Genomic DNA, 16,561 nt, shown 5'->3' on the forward strand with positions numbered 1-16,561 from the left:
AGATCAGCCTGGTCTACATAGTGAGTTCTAGGACAGCCAAGGCTGCTACACAATGAGACCCTGTTTCCAGTCCAGTTCTTAACTTGCTTTCGTATATAACATTTTATAAGAGATACCAAGCATTTTGGATTGAACAAAGTAATTTCCTGTTACCCTTTGTAATTACTAATTTTGTTATTATTTTTAATGTTTAGGTGCTACTTTGAATGATAAGGATGATGAATCTCTTCCTGCAGAAACTGGCCAAAACCACCCTTTTTTCCGACGCTCAGACTCAATGACGTTCCTTGGATGTATACCCCCAAATCCATTTGAAGTGCCTCTGGCTGAAGCCATACCCTTGGCTGATCAGCCACATTTGTTGCAGGTGAACTAATAGGTCTAATGTTCATTTATAGCTGATTTTGAAGTGTTCAATCTAACTATAATATGTCTTGTTAAAATTCCAGCCAAATGCTAGAAAGGAAGATCTGTTTGGCCGTCCAAGTCAGGGTCTTTATTCCTCATCTTCCGGTAGTGGGAAATGCCTGGTGGAAGTTACAATGGACAGAAATTGCCTTGAGGTAAGATAGTGAAAGTTTATAGTCTCTTTGTTAGTTAGCACTTTTCCTAGCATCCAGGTTTGAAGAGATGCATTAGTTCAGAATATTTCATTTCCCCAGTAGTAGAAGTGCCAGAAGTTGCTTTTCTTACAGTATAATAGAACTGTTCCTTTCCTTGACTTACAGCGTCAACTCATTTCACACATCACATAGCTTTCTTTGTTTGTGTGCTCACTCTGTTCCTCCAGAGCGTTGGTGATGTACGCTGCTGAACACTGGGGTTTCCAAAATACTGTATAAGAGCATATGTAATTTTAGCTTCGAATTTCCCTCGGTGTGCTGAGCTACTTGAATCAAGAATAAAGATTAATAAGGAAGCATTAGTAATGACACCTCAGTAATTCTATCTTTTGGGTGCTGTCTTGGTCTTTATAACTAAGGAAGCATTTATGTAAGAAATAAGGCTTGAGGAGATTATGAATGTCATGGGTGAATGTCAGTTATCATACAACTACATGCCAGACTTAGCTTTCAGATATATATATATATATATATATATATATATATATATATATATATATATATATATATTGAGAGGTAAACTTATACTCTGCTGTTTTTCTAGGAAAAAAGTAGTATCATGTTTAAAGTCAGCATAAGAGAAATATAGCTGAATAGATTTTTATAATTAAGTGGTAAAGGGAAATGTAGTACTAAAATTATTGAAAATATGTAGGAGATTAAGTACCAGAGAGATTACAAAACATTGCTTTGAAGATTCTCTGCAGCTGCTCTGGTGAGTGCAGTGGAATTTGTGGTCATCTGGAGGATGCAGGCTGACAAGAACAGACTGCATTTGGTGGTAGACCCTCTAGAAAGGGAACATGTTAACAAATAACAAATATATGTGATTTCTGTGGAGCTCTATTAAAGTTGAAAACATCTTCTTTTCTTCTTAATGCGTAACTTTTAAACCTAAAATTGCATAGGTTCTTCCAACTAAAATGTCTTATGCTGCCAATCTAAAAAATGTAATGAACATGCAAAATCGGCAAAAGAAAGAAGGGGAAGAACAGAGTGTGCTGGCTGAAGAAGCTGAGAGTTCAAAGCCAGGGCCGTCTGCTCATGATGTTGCCGCCCAGTTAAAAAGCAGTTTACTAGCAGAGATTGGACTCACTGAAAGTGAAGGGCCACCCCTTACATCATTCAGGTATAGCTAAATGAAGTAATGCCCCTGTGACTGTTACACTTCTAATTTTTATTAGAGATTTCACATTTTGTAAATTTGTATGTATAAGTATTATAGTTATTGTTACTCTTCTGTGATTTCCTAATTTACTATCAGATAGTTAAATATTATTGAGTTTTCTGGACTTTATGACTTCTTAAAAATTGGTCTTCTTTTTCCTTTATTGAATTTCTAAGATGCTACTTTTCTTATGTTTAATACTGTCTTAAAACTCTTGTCAATTACAGACTTGTTATCAGCAGTTTAGATAAGGGGAGCATGTAAATACTAGAAAGAACAGAATTTTCAGGATTTGTGACTCATGTTTAATTTGGGTTCACAAATAGTATCTTTGATAGAGGTACGTTTTTGTTTACTAAATAAGTTACTAGCATACTGTTGCTTAGTGTTAGCAATCACCAAGGGATTTGCTGACTCTTATTTATGCCTTAGTTTTTGGCTAGAAGTATGAGATAATATTTTTGCTTACAAGTTAATGAGCTAGTTAATGAAATAAGGTATGCTTAGGAGTTCTAGTGGACGAACAAGATACACTGTGTAGACACTGTCTCCCAACTATAAAGGGTCTGGGGTAATCCCTATACTGCAATAGCCTAGACTTAGATAATATGGCAAGATGGTTAGAACATGTAGACCAGGTTGGAGAAAAGAATTAGAGGTCTGAAGACCAGTTAGTAGTAGTTCCAGCTGGTGAGGAAAGAGGGAGTTAAGGTTAGCAAATTAACTTTAGGGATGGAAAGAAAATCACATCAGAGGAAGGTGGACTGTGTCACTCGGGAGGAACAGAAGTGGGAAAAATGTACATTACGTCTGTGCAGTGGGGAAGTAGATGGTACTGATGGATACAGATCACTAGGAAATAGTGTTGTCACGAAGCCGTGTTCAATTTTGTCTGTGCTGGGCTCTAAGATCACTTACGGAGAGGGTATTCAAGTGGAGATGGCCATTTGACTCTGAGGAGAGGAGGTAAGTGAAATGGAAGTTGAAGATGCCTTGGTGGTGTGACCTGGACACCTCAGGAGCATGCAGCCGTGGGGAGGCTCTTCATGAAAGAGCATATGAGAATATTAAAAGACCGAGAAAGGCGTTGGGTTGACCAGTGTGGAGTCTGGGGAATTGATTGCTTTCTCCCTGTCTCCCTTCTCCAGGCCGCAGTGCAGTTTCATGGGGATGCTCATCTCTCATGACATGTTGCTGGGACGTTGGCGCCTGTCTTTAGAGCTGTTTGGCAGAGTGTTCATGGAAGATGTTGGAGCAGAGCCTGGATCAGTGTGTATTTTGTGTACTTGAATTCTATTCTGCGTGATAAGAACATGTTTCAGTGAATAATGGTTATTTTTTTTCTTATTTTACTTTAAGATCTTAACTGAATTAGGTGGTTTTGAGGTAAAAGAATCAAAGTTCCGTAGAGAAATGGAAAAACTGAGAAACCAGCAGTCAAGAGATTTATCACTAGAGGTAAAGGTATTTAGATTGTCACATATCTGTATCTCATATCTCACAACTTTTAGTTTGGTTTGGTTTGGTTTGCTTAAATATTTCTTCTTTCAATTAAAAAAATTTTTTTAAAAATTTATTCTACATACCAACCACAGATCCCCCTCTTATCCCTCCTCCAAAAGGGTAAGTCCTCCCCTAGGGGAACAGCAAAGCCTGGTACATTCAGTTGAGGCAGGACCAAGCCCCTTCCCTCTGCATCAAGGGTGAGCAAGGCGTCTGACCGTAGGTAATGGGATCTAGAAAGCCAGCTCATGTACCAGGAATAGATCCTGATCCTACTGCCAGGGGCACCTCAAACAGACCCAGCTACACAACAGGGGCCTAGTCTGGTTCCATTCAGATAACCATAGTATCAGTCTAAAGTTTGTGAGTTCCTATGAGCTTCGTTCAGTACTTCACAACTTTTGAAACACATAGATAATAAATATTGCTCAAGGTTATGTGCTTATAATTAAAACTTTAAAGAAATGATTACAAAATTTAGACCAGTAATTTGGCGGGGGGCAGTCATTGGGAATTTGTTCCCTAGCATCTTTTATAGATGGAGCTTTTTTTTAAAGAAAGTTTTGGACTGAAAAGATGGTTCAGTTGGTAAGGTGTTTGTCATACAAGTATGAGGACCTGAGTTCAGATCTGTACCCACTTAGGAAGCCAAGTGTGGTAGTATGTACCATAACCTTTGACCCTAGCACTGGGGGGGTGTGTGGCAGAGACAGAGTCCTTGGTCACCTAGTCTTGCTGACATCAGTGAGAGTCTCATCTCAAAACAATAAGTTAGAAAATGATAGAAGAATAAACCCAATGTCAACCTCTGGCCTTCACACATGTTTGCATGGGCAAGCATACCTGTACACATGTATGCACAGACATATGAACATGCACACACACATACACATTTCATTACCTAAACATGAGCTAAAAATTGGTGTATTGAATTCCATTCAGTTTATTGTTATTGATGATTAATTTGTTTGTTCCCTCTCTATTTTTATGTCTTTTTAATATTATCTATAGTAGCCTTCTTTGTTAACTTCCGGTGTGTCTTAGGAATTTCCTGCCACAGGAAATTTCTTTAAGAAATCATATTGTCAGGTTAAAAATAGGCTCTGATCTGAGGTTACGTATTCTACTGGGTTGGTTGTTATTTCTAGGCCTTTAAGAAATTACTGTGAAATTCATACTGAGACTTTGAATTCAGATTGAAGATATCCTTTCTTCCATACGGAATACATAGCTTCTCGCCATTATTTCTTTTTATCCCACAGTTTGCAGCAGTCTTAGAATTACAACATTACTACCACCAATAAAACGTTTTCTTTTTGTTGTTTTGAGACAGGGACTCACTTACTTTATCACCTCAGCTGGTCTAGGACTCACTGTGTAGCCCAGGCTGGCTTTAACCTTCTGGCAATTCTCCTGCCTCTGGGATTATACACGCATGATCCACCACACCTGGTTTAAAATGATTATTGATAGTAACTTAAGGTTAATTTGTAGCTTTATTGTCTATAGATAATATCCAAGTGCAAATGCTTGATTCTTCATCATTTTACTGATGAAGAATTTTTATAAGAAATGATATCTACATATAGTTTTAATTTAAATTTCTTATTTTAAGGAAAGTTAAACCTTTCATGTATTTAGGATCTTTGTTTTCTTAGGATTTCTTTTCTTTTTTTTTTTAATGAATTCTTGGTGTATTTTTGCCCAATTTTTAGTATAAAGTTACTTTTTTTTTTTACAAATTAAAAATAATTTTTTATTTTCAGATGGGTAGGATGGCATATGCCTTTAATTTCACCACTGGAGAGGCAGAGGCAGGTGGATCTCTGTGAGTTCAAGGACAGCCTGGCCTACAGGGAGCGTTCCAGGCCAGCCAGGGCCCCACAGTGGAGCCTTCCCCTTACACAAACAAACAGTAAAGTGAAGCTCTTTAAAGATCCGTGTTTAAACATGTGTTTCTTGGTGTGTGGTACAGGCCAGAGCGTGTGCAGAGGTGTGGCCAGCTCCTCCTCCTCCTCCTGCCTTTTCAGGGACTGGATTTAGTTTGTCAGGGTGGTGGCTGGTGCCTGTAGCTGCTGAGCCACGCTGCCAGCCCCTCGAATTGTAGGTGATGTGTACTCAGTGCCTTTAGGTGATGTGTACTCAGTGCACGAGTATGTCTGTGTGCTGGAGTCTGCAAGTATTGTTTTCTCCAGCATGTCATTTTTCACACTTCTATTTTCTGTCACTGAGGGAGTTATATGTGTTTGGGCTTCAGTAGTGTAGGAAGTTCATTATCCTGAGGCCCTCCTATAGAATAAATTCTAGGCTACCCTGGATTACATACCAAGGCATCTCAAAAGAGAAAAAGTTCACATCTCTGATCCATTTGGAATTTATTCTTGTGTAACAAATGAATAGGATTGACGTTCTGTGGTGGATCTTTGTTTTTTCATTTATTTATGTGTTTGTTTGTTTAGTTTGTTTTTCTGAGGCAGTGTTTTTCTGTGTAGCCCTGGCTGCCCTGGAACTAGTTCTGTAGACCAGGCTGGCCTCGAACTCACAGAGATCTGATTGCCTCTGCCTCCTGAGTACTGAGATTAAAGGCATGTGCCACCATGCCCAGCTTCTGGTGGCTCTTTGAAAGAATGGCTTTAAATGGAGTTAAATTCCATTAGCCTGATTTAATGCAGGACAGTCTTTGCTTTGGAAAGATGTATATTTAGAGTGTAAAAGCTTCTGAGACCTCAGGTTTCTTTGTAGTATTTAAACTAGCAAGGGAAAGGTGAGGTTGTAGTTTGAGGTAGAAAACCCTGCGCTTTCCGCACCGATTGACTGTTTGGTGCATTTGGACAGGTCGATCGGGATCGGGATCTTCTCATTCAGCAGACCATGAGGCAGCTCAACAATCACTTTGGCCGAAGATGTGCCACCACACCAATGGCTGTGCACAGAGTCAAAGTCACCTTTAAGGATGAACCAGGAGAGGGCAGTGGTGTAGCACGGAGTTTCTATACAGCCATCGCACAAGCATTCTTATCAAATGAAAAATTGCCAAATCTAGATTGTATCCAGAATGCCAACAAAGGTACCCACACAAGTAAGTACTCTACAGATGTCAAGCATCGTAATTATTACTCTTGTTTGTCATAACGGTGGTAATCATGACCATGTGTCTATACATTTTACAGAATTTTATTCTAGAGTCTGATTTAGTGTTGACAAAACTGCTTGAATTGACAGTTTGACCGTTTGCTTCTTACTGCACCATGCTCTTCAGTGTTTGATCACTAGCTTCTCACCTCAGTTGTTACCTGTTCGGAGGTGACAGGTTGTAAGCTCTTAAGTGAGCACTATACAAATCCAGGAAGGGAGTGGGAGTCTGTCTTTCTTTCTTTCTTTCTTTCTTTCTTTCTTTCTTTCTTTCTTTCTTTCTTTCTTTCTTTCTTTCTTTCTTTCCCCCTTCCCCTTCCTTCCTTCCTTCCTCCCTCCCTCCCTTCCTTCCTTCCTTCCTTCCTTCCTTCCTTCCTTCCTTCTTTCTTTCTTTTCTTTGTTTTTTGAGACAGGGTTTCTCTGTGTAGTTTTGCGCCTTTCCTGGAACTCACTCTGTAGCCCAGGCTGGCCTCGAACTCACAGAGATCCGCCTGCCTCTGCCTGCCAAGTGCTGGGATTAAAAGCGTGTGCCACCACCGCCCGGCAGTGGGAATATTTCTTTCACCCTTGTGTTGACAGCTACTTGAAGAGAAAACACAGTTCTCTAGGTACAAGAGTCACAAGTATGCTCTGATGCCATGAGTTAAAGAGCATGAGACCACGTGGAGACCAACTGTGTCACTATGCTTATTATTTTAATTTCAGTAGGATTTTTTTTCCTCTTTAAAAATAGGGCTTTATTGTGATGCACGGGGGAGGGGCTTGGTCCTGCCCCAACTTGGTATGCCAGCCTGTGCTGACAACCCAATGGAGGCCTTATCCCCTCTGAGAAGAGGGTATGGGGGAGGTGGGGGAAGCGGGGAAGCGGTAGAAGGGGAGGGTGGGGAAACAGGAGTTGGTATGTAAAATGAAAAAAATTTTAAATAAGAAAATAAATAAAAATAGGGCTTTATTAACATCTTGGAGCATTGCAACCTCATTATGAACCCAACACTTGGGGGTTAGAACTCTGACCTAATTTTCCCTTGGTTCTTTCAAGCTTTATGAACGTGACAAAAGCTGTAGGAGATGATAATGGGTAATGTGTGCCAAGCAGGGTCAGGAGATGGCCAGTCTTCTAAGTGGGTGGCTGGAGTAATTAGGCCAGAGGAAGTTCCTAATCACTTAGAGGCTACATCTGTATCTCATTGGGCATATCCATGGAGATTGACTGGGTTGCAGAAGCAATAACGGGTGAACAAATGAAGAGTTTGCCAGTCTTTAGTCATCACATTACCATTTAACTTCTGATAAAAGTAGATTAATAGATTGGAATGGGGAGACTTGGAAAATCTTAACATTTTAGAAATCTCTTTATCAAACATTATTAAGAAGCCATACTCAAGGGCAGGTGGGCTATATTAGCATAAAGGCTCTTGCTGCCAAGCCTGCTGACCTGAGCCTGGTCCCCAGGGTCCACATGGTGGAAGAAGAGAAGAACCCAGTCCTGTGCAGTGGCGTGTGCCCGCCATTTGTTGGGGTACAGCAAATTCACAGATAGAATTTTAAAAAAGAATGAAAGAAAAAACCATGGTCAGGACTGAGCATTGGAATTTCATAATAGCTAATGTTCTGGCGGTCTATGATGTTCAGAGCCCAAAACGGAGACTAGAAAAGGTATTCATTCACTCAGCGGCTTCGACTGTGTGAGACACCTCAGCACTGTTCTAATTCAGTCCAGCAGTAGTTGTTGCATATTATTTCATAGCTTGACATGACAAGGGGAGAATAGTTCACCAATGTTAAAGTGAACTTGTATGATGAGCCGTGTACATTCTATACAATTATCAGTAACCTTCAAAAACCAAGGAGCTGTGAGAGAGAAGAATCTGAGTTCAAATCCCCAGCACATTAAAAACTGGGCATAGTTTGCAGGGGCTTATAACCATGTTGTGGGATGGCAAGTTTCAGTGAGAGAGCCTGCGTCAAAAACGTGCAGCAGCAGATACATCTGATGTAGTATATGCACACACAGCACACTCCCCAGAGAGAGAGGTGCTGGCAAGGAAATGATTTCCAGCAGCCTCCTGTTTGTGGTCTCATTTCGGCGCTGACTGAATGTAAAAGCTTGTTGTCTTTTGTCTTTATTGTAATGTCCTGCCTTTCATCTTTTCTTGTAGGTTTAATGCAAAGATTGAGGAACCGAGGAGAGAGAGACCGGGAAAGAGAGAGAGAGAGAGAAATGAGGAGGAGTAGTGGCTTGCGAGCAGGATCTCGGAGAGACCGGGATAGGTACATTGGATTTCAATATTTACTCAATACGGGCATTTTAGATAAGAGGGATAGATAAAGGCTTGCAAATCAGTGTAAGATTTGGTGGTGGATGGATAATGAAAGGGTCTGCTTTAGCAACCCTGGGACATTTGAAAGTACACAGCCTTTTTATTTATTCACTAAAGTTTGACATTTCATTACAATTATTACTTTCCTAGTTAAATTAAGTCTTAATTGTGACAAACTGTCTTTTAATTTTCTCTTGTTGAAATGGGCTACATTTACTTTTGTTTAAAATTTCCAGGAATTAATGGGTAGTCTTTCAGAGTCTGGTCCTGCTCCATTAAAATCAAATTATATGTTACATGTAGATTTTTAGTGAGAAACTTAGGTAATCTTTATTGCTTAAACATGTTGTATTTAGATGTTGTACCATCCTGGTGTCATGGTTGGCACTGTCTATGTGTTCTCTAGTTTTCTGTTGACCGAGATGTGCTGACATTTTGATTTGGTCAAAGGCAATGGAGTCAGAAGCTTTCTTCTTTCACAGAGACTTCAGGAGACAGCTTTCCATCGATACCAGGCCGTTCAGACCTGCTTCTGAGGGGAACCCTAGTGATGACCCTGACCCTCTGCCAGCTCATCGGCAGGCCCTTGGAGAGAGGCTTTACCCCCGAGTCCAAGCAATGCAGCCTGTGAGTCCTGGGGGGCACTGTTTTACCGTTAACTAGATGTGGGCTCTTTTCCTGTAACGTCAGCTATGAAGCAAGTACACTGTGGAGGACTGTGTTTGGCTGTACAGTGATAAGAAATTTTAAAAGAAAGTGTTGCTTGGAAGTAACTGTACTTGAATCTTTCCCCCCACAAAACTTAAGTTTGAGACAATTCAATTCTGCCCAATTTGAGTTCCTTTTGTGTTAAAGAATTAGCTGTGATTTATACTCATTTATATATATTTTATATTTTTACTTAAATAAACCATTGTTCCTTTTTGAAGTAGATACGATCTGTTAGCAAGCTATAGCTAAAACATGGCAGTCCTTTACTGCTGATAAAAATAGCTCAAGATTTCAATTGAATGTTTTATTAAATTTCTCTCAAAATGTGGAACCTGTAAACTAGTCATGGATTTTTTTTTCTCTTTTTGGTCTTTATGTTTTATGTTCATACATGCAGCCAAAAGACTAATAAACCAGAACATCAGTTCTATTTCTTGCAATAAGTCAGCCTTAAGTGATAGACTAATAAAGCAGAACATCAGTTCTATTTCTTGCGATAAGTCAGCCTTAAGTAATAGGCACCTTCCTCCTCACCTCCCTTCTGTTTTTCTGTATTCATTGAAAGTGGTTTTGGCTCTCTGAGGAAGACAAAAATTATAGAAACTACATGTATATTTACTTGGAACTTAAATACATTAAAAAATACAGAGAGACTATCATATAAATATTCCAGCCCCAACAAAACTGCTCGTTCATGGACTATGCGTTCCTTGTCTAAGTTATCTGATTAACCTTGAAGTTTCATAAAAAGCCTTGCTAGTTCACAAGAAAATTTTGTAAATTTGATTTCCTTCTCTTGATTGTAGCTCGTAACCAGCAGAGTTAAGGACGTAACATTTCTTCATCTTTTGTAGGCGTTTGCAAGTAAAATCACCGGCATGCTGTTGGAGTTATCCCCAGCACAGCTGCTTCTCCTGCTAGCAAGTGAAGACTCTCTGAGGGCGAGAGTCGATGAGGCCATGGAGCTCATTATTGCCCATGGACGGTAATGTGTGCAGTTGGAGCAGCATTTCAGTTTAAACATTAGCTGTGTTATTTCCAGAGAGGGTGTTTTTCACCATATCCTCAAACTTACGACAGGTCTGGAGAGAGATCATTCAGTGGTTAAGAGCACCTGCTGCTCTTCCAGAGGACTAGGTTTGGGTTCCAGGACCCACATAGCTGCTAACAACTGTCTGCTACTCTAGTTCCAGAGGATCTAGTACCTTCTTCTAGCTAGGGGCACAGGTATACATGCAGGCAGAACACACACACACACGCACACGTGCGCGCGCACACACACACACACACACACACACACACACACACAAATCTCAAAAAAACAAAGTAAAATACCTTTTTCAGATTTTTTTTTAAAAAAATGGTGTCTTATAATTCCTAAGTGCAGTAGCTGAGTTTTTCATGCTTTATTAGGTTATAGAAGGTATTTGACATTTAAAATTGTTCTGTTCTGTTCCCAAGACAAAGTTAGTCTTGAACCCCTAATCTCCTGCCTCAGACTGTGAATGCTGGGACTTAGAGCTACCATGTCTGGTTTAGAATCAGTTTTGTTTAGAAGAAATATATTTGAAATTTCCCTGAAGTACCTCAAATTCCCTGGTTGAGAGTACCCATGGCAAGAGACCACATTATGCTCAGAATCTTGGGGTAAATAATATTCCTTTTAGGGCTCCAAATTTACCTTAAAATTTTGTTTAAGTTTTTTCTTTGCCTTATGCAGAGTATATTAGCTTGAATATGAAATCTAAAAATACCAAATACCCCTCTACTCAAGGTGACATATATTAGGAAGATATGCCACACTTAGATGGGCTTACTCATTTCAGCCAGTTTGAAGCATGGATTAATTTAAATGTATGAAAATATATATGGTGCTATGAACCTTATACATGCTAGGTCTATTATTTATTAGTCACTGGTCTATTGCTGTGAAGGGACTCCTTTGACCACGGCACCTCTTCTAAAGGAAGGCAGCATATATTTGGGCCTGAATGCTCTCCATCTAGATCCACAGGCAGGAAGCCAGAGAACCACTGGGCCTGGCTTGGGCTTTGGAAACTTCAAAGCCCATCCCCCAGTGACATACTTCCTCCCAACAAGGCCACACCTCCTAATCCTAATAGTTCTCAAATAGTGCCACCCCCTGATGACTAAGCATTCAAATATCTGAGCCTGTGGGGGCCATTCTTACTCAAACCACCACTCTAGCTAGGTACCACCACTGTATTCCATCCCAGGCCTTAGGTAACAGTGTGATTAGCTACAGTTCTAGAAGTAGTATAGACAGCTGGGCTGAGCACCAGAGCGCAACAGCCACTTCTCAAGGCCTTGAAGAGCCCAAGCTAAGAGCTGTCGATCTACTGATGATGTCCTTTACTGCTGTTTTCCTCTGGACTTTTTTTAAAAAATTATTTATTTATTATGTATACAGTGTTCTGCCTGCACATACGCCTGCAGGCCAGAAGAGGGCACCAGATCTCGCTGTAGATGGTTGTGAGCCACCATGTGGTTGCTGGGAATTGAACTTAGGACCTCTGAGGAAGAGCAGCCAGTGCTCTTAACCTCTGAGCCATCTCTCCAGCACTTTCTCTGGACTTTTATGTGTTGTTTCTTTATTCTTTGCCTTGTCTCTGGAGTTGTGATCAGACTAAGAATAGCTTAGCCCATTAGACAGAAAATTGAGAGAAAGTTGCATTTTTTTATAAGAAGATTTTGTAAATATATGGAAGCATTGCCAATTTAGTGCTTTCTATTGAGCAAAACTAACATCTGGTTTTATGGAGTGAATAGTGAATTTACTAGTGGTATATAATAAGACTTATACTAGAGAATTTGATTGCTGCTGTAATTGTGTTCTGAGCATTTTTCTGCATTGCTTGCTTTGTGCTAAAGTTTTAGCATCCCAATAGAGACTGTGTATGTTGTCTTATATCAGGGAATTATAGCTATGTCTTGAATTGTATGTAGCAGCTAGTGGAATTTGGGGTTTTTTTTTTTTTTTTTTTTTTTTTGGTTGTTTTGTTTTTGAAACATGTCTTGGCAGTATAGCCTAAGCACTGGCCTTGAGTTTGCTCTGCAGTGCAACTTTGCAAGCACTAGGATTATAAGCACATTCCATGGTTTTGGGTTAAATTGGATTTCACCTGCATGGAATGTAAAAGGGTTTCATTTATTTTTAGGGAAAATGGAGCTGATAGTATCTTGGACCTTGGATTATTAGACTCCTCGGAAAAGGTACAGGTAAGAGATTTTTTTAGTATATGTGTTAATGAGCAGTTAGAACAATAAAAGAGGAAGAAAACAGGATTTAGGAGATGTCTTTGTAAATAAAATATATGATTTACAGTACAGAAAGAGCAAGATATGTGGTTGAAATACTCAGAATCAAATTATAAAATTGAGTTAGATAGTAACATAGTACCAGTCACTTTGCTGTTTATGGTTGAACACAGACTGACTTAAGGTTTAGTTTGGAGACTGAGTAGCAGAGGAAAGAGGCAGTATAGAATCTTAGGATCCACTTTTCCAGGAAGCTGTTGGTTACAAAGATGCAAAGAAAGTAGTCTATCACTCTGTGGGTGTGGTGTGGTTTGTTTCTTGTATTTCATAATTAATCTTCTAGCGCTAGCTAAGAGGAGCAAACTTACTATAATCTATCATTGGTCACCCACACAAAAGAATCAGTACAAAATGCAAAAAGGAACTCCCTGTGAATTCTGAACCAATAGTAGCACACAGATCGGAAAGAGAAGTCACAACTTGACAAATGGCCACTACACTGTCTTTTCAGCAGGAGGGCAAAGCTGAACCTTGTTCTGTCTTACCTGAAAGATAACAAAGGCTTTTGAGAATTACCCTGCATAGGAAGCACTGCCCAGGTATCACAGGTTGTACACGTGCAGGATACACTGAATAGCATAATTAACAGTTTTGAAATAGAATTGGCAACGTAACTCCTGTTGGGTTAAAAACTCTTCTCCCTCTAATGCAATTTTTAATACAACTTAGAGTCACAACCTAATACTCAAAATGTACCAGCTACAAATCTTCCTAAGCTCAGAACTACTCACTCAACAGAGAACCAGACAGGACCGACCAGTTCTCCTCAAAAAGGAGCCTATAGATGGTGATAGAGTTCTAGTAGGGAAAACAGGGTTTAAGAAAGAGATCTAAACAAGTCTTTGGAGTAGAAGTACAATCCCTCAAAGGAAAAAAAGTCACTGGATTAGGCCAATAACAAGATGAGTACGGCAACTTGAAAACAGAGTTCAAGTATTGCCTCAGGGCTGTGGCAGTACTAAAGATCTAGTGACACGATATCTTTGGAAAGCAGTAGGAGGGAGGTTGGTATAGAAAACTACTCGAAGTAATGCTGGAAAAATGACTTTTTTCTAAGATGTAGATGTACAAATTCAGGGTCAGTAGACTTGAAGCAGACTGTACTAACACTGTCCAGACTCAGTTAAATAGTCAAAGAGGACAGCGATAGTAGAATCTCGTCATTTCCATGCTGAGAGAACTGGCAATCCAGCACTCTATAGCTAGTAAAAATACCTTCTAAGCATTGAGGGAAAAGAGTGGGGTTTGTTTGTTTTGAACGGAGGGTCTCACTCTAGCCCAGAGTGGCCTGAGACTTACTCAGAAGATCCTCCTATCTCAGCCTTCCAGTGCTGGGGTTACAGGCCTGTGCTCTCCTCATGCCTGGTTTATGCACTAGAAGATGAACCCAGGGCTTTGTGCTTGCCAGGCATGCACTCTCCAATCGGTCTGAGGCCCCAGTCCCAATTGGTTGTTTGGAATAGCAGACATGAAGATTTAGTATATATAATATATTATAATATAATAATATAATATAATAATATATAATATAATATAATATAATATAATATATGTATATATTAATATAATATAATATAATATTATATTATATTAATAATATAATATAATATAATACAATAATAATATAATATAATATATGTATATTACAGCTCAGAGTTTACCTTTAATAGTGTTATACACTACGTTTAAATATGAATTCTGTTCTGCTTTTCTTTTACTTTGAATGATTTCAGAGAAGCATTCCATATATTTCTTTTTTTCAAATGAGCTCCGGAGCCTCATCTCTCCTAACTAACTCTGTCCGTAGGAAAACCGAAAGCGTCACGGCTCTAGTCGGAGTGTAGTAGATATGGATTTAGATGATACAGATGATGGTGATGACAATGCTCCTTTGTTCTACCAACCTGGAAAGAGAGGCTTTTATACTCCGAGACCTGGCAAAAACACAGAAGCACGGTTGAATTGTTTCAGAAACATTGGCAGGTAAACGAACTGTCCTCAATCTTTACATCGGGGAGTTGGACCCAGGGCTTTGTCACATGCTAAGCATGTTCTCCACCACTGAGCTACTCCTCTAGCCCCAAGCTTTCTGTGTAGCCCAGGCTGGACTCAAATTCCTGATCTTCCTACTAACCTCTCAGGGCTGTGGAATTAGGTGTGTCACCACACACCCTGGCTAAAAATACATTAGCTTTAAAATTGGATATATATTCTACTTTATACTAGGTAGAAATGAGACTTAGAGGATTTCTCAAAATATTATATATTTTTTTATGTATGTGTGGGACTAATTCTATGATTGGTTTTGAATTTAAATTATATTTCTGTTCTTATTTTTAGGATTCTTGGACTATGTCTGTTGCAAAATGAACTATGTCCTATCACATTGAATAGGCATGTAATTAAAGTGTTGCTTGGTAGAAAAGTAAGTTTGATGCGTATAACTGATTTTACAATTGTAAACATTTCTTTTGTAAAATAAAAGATGGTACACTGTATAGTATTCAGTTTGTGGTAAAGCATTATAATTGTCAAAGATTTAATGATATAGCTAGTCTTTGTATATGGGGAGATGGCACAGTAGAGTTGCTAACAATTATGGTTGGTTCCTGACAAACCTGAATCCCACTGAAGAGAAATCCTCTTGACAACTTTATAAAGATACTGGCACACATTGTTAGGGAAGCCAAAGCCACTATAATTGATCACAAGTGGGTGGTAGTAGAGTATAGAAATAGTCTTAAACAACATTCTAACTTGAAAAATACATGTGCCACAGAGGGGCCAAAGAGCCGACGTGCATGATATTCATATGGCTTATAGAATTAGATTATTTCCTTTATGTGTTGATAGTCTGATTGCCTGGCAAGATTAACATGTGCTGCTAATTACTCAGCTGTATCACAACAATTCCTAAAGCTATTACAAAGAAATCAGAATCTTTTTCAGAGATGGCTATACCATACATCTACCGTAAATTGAATTGTTATTGAATTGTTATTAGCTGTTAAAGCTGATACCCCCTTTAGTGGTTTTTATTAGCACATAGTAGTTATGCACAGTAATGAGTTTATTATGACATTTTCACCTGTGTACACAGTTGATTTTGGTCATAGCCCCATTCTCCTCGCTTCCTTTTGTCCCCTTCCTGCTCCCTTTAGTCCCTTCTGCTGCTTTTATGTCTGTCTGTGACCACGTGGTTTATGTTTGTGACTTCGTGGGTGTCATTAAGGTTGTTTACAGGAGCATGGACACTTGACCAGCGCTTAAATCACTGAAGGAAATGGTCTGTGTTGTTCTCCCACCCCCATCAACCATTAATTGTATAAATTGCTAGAGAGATGTGGGCACTGTGAGCTCTCATGTCCATGACTTGGTATTGATGGCCCCGTCTTGAGCTTGTTCTGATTTTGATAGTTCAAGAGCCTTGATGAGCTCCACAGTCACTTTCTACACTGCTGCTTTCTCTGGCTTTTACACACACACACACACACACACACACACACACACACACACACACACCTCCCAACCTGCTTCTTACACAATAAACTCAGAGCCTTGGGCAGGGTGATACAGATCTCCCGCTTATGGCTGGACGGTCAACACACACACACACACACACACACACACACACACACACACACACCTCCCAACCTGCTTCTTACACAATAAACTCTGAGCCTTGGGCAGGGTGATACAGATCTCCCGCTTATGGCTGGACAGTCAACACTCATTCTTGGTACTTTGACCAATTGAGTCTGCAG

General features: G+C 39.6%; 1 protein-coding gene across 1 annotated transcript in view; it reads left to right on the forward strand.

Moving 5' to 3' along the window:
- Ubr5 (ubiquitin protein ligase E3 component n-recognin 5) overlaps positions 1–16,561 on the forward strand; it is a 120,901-nt gene that overhangs the window by 98,159 nt on the left and 6,181 nt on the right. The window contains exons 43-54 of the mRNA XM_059246961.1: positions 195–367; positions 450–563; positions 1,532–1,752; positions 2,940–3,060; positions 3,151–3,249; positions 6,130–6,373; positions 8,586–8,697; positions 9,230–9,374; positions 10,313–10,443; positions 12,638–12,698; positions 14,605–14,780; positions 15,138–15,222. Coding sequence (XP_059102944.1) covers positions 195–367; positions 450–563; positions 1,532–1,752; positions 2,940–3,060; positions 3,151–3,249; positions 6,130–6,373; positions 8,586–8,697; positions 9,230–9,374; positions 10,313–10,443; positions 12,638–12,698; positions 14,605–14,780; positions 15,138–15,222 — 1,682 coding nt within the window. The remainder of the gene's footprint in view (positions 1–194; positions 368–449; positions 564–1,531; positions 1,753–2,939; positions 3,061–3,150; positions 3,250–6,129; positions 6,374–8,585; positions 8,698–9,229; positions 9,375–10,312; positions 10,444–12,637; positions 12,699–14,604; positions 14,781–15,137; positions 15,223–16,561) is intronic.

Source organism: Peromyscus eremicus, chromosome 20, assembly GCF_949786415.1.
Source record: "Peromyscus eremicus chromosome 20, PerEre_H2_v1, whole genome shotgun sequence".
Lineage (NCBI taxonomy): Eukaryota > Metazoa > Chordata > Mammalia > Rodentia > Cricetidae > Peromyscus > Peromyscus eremicus.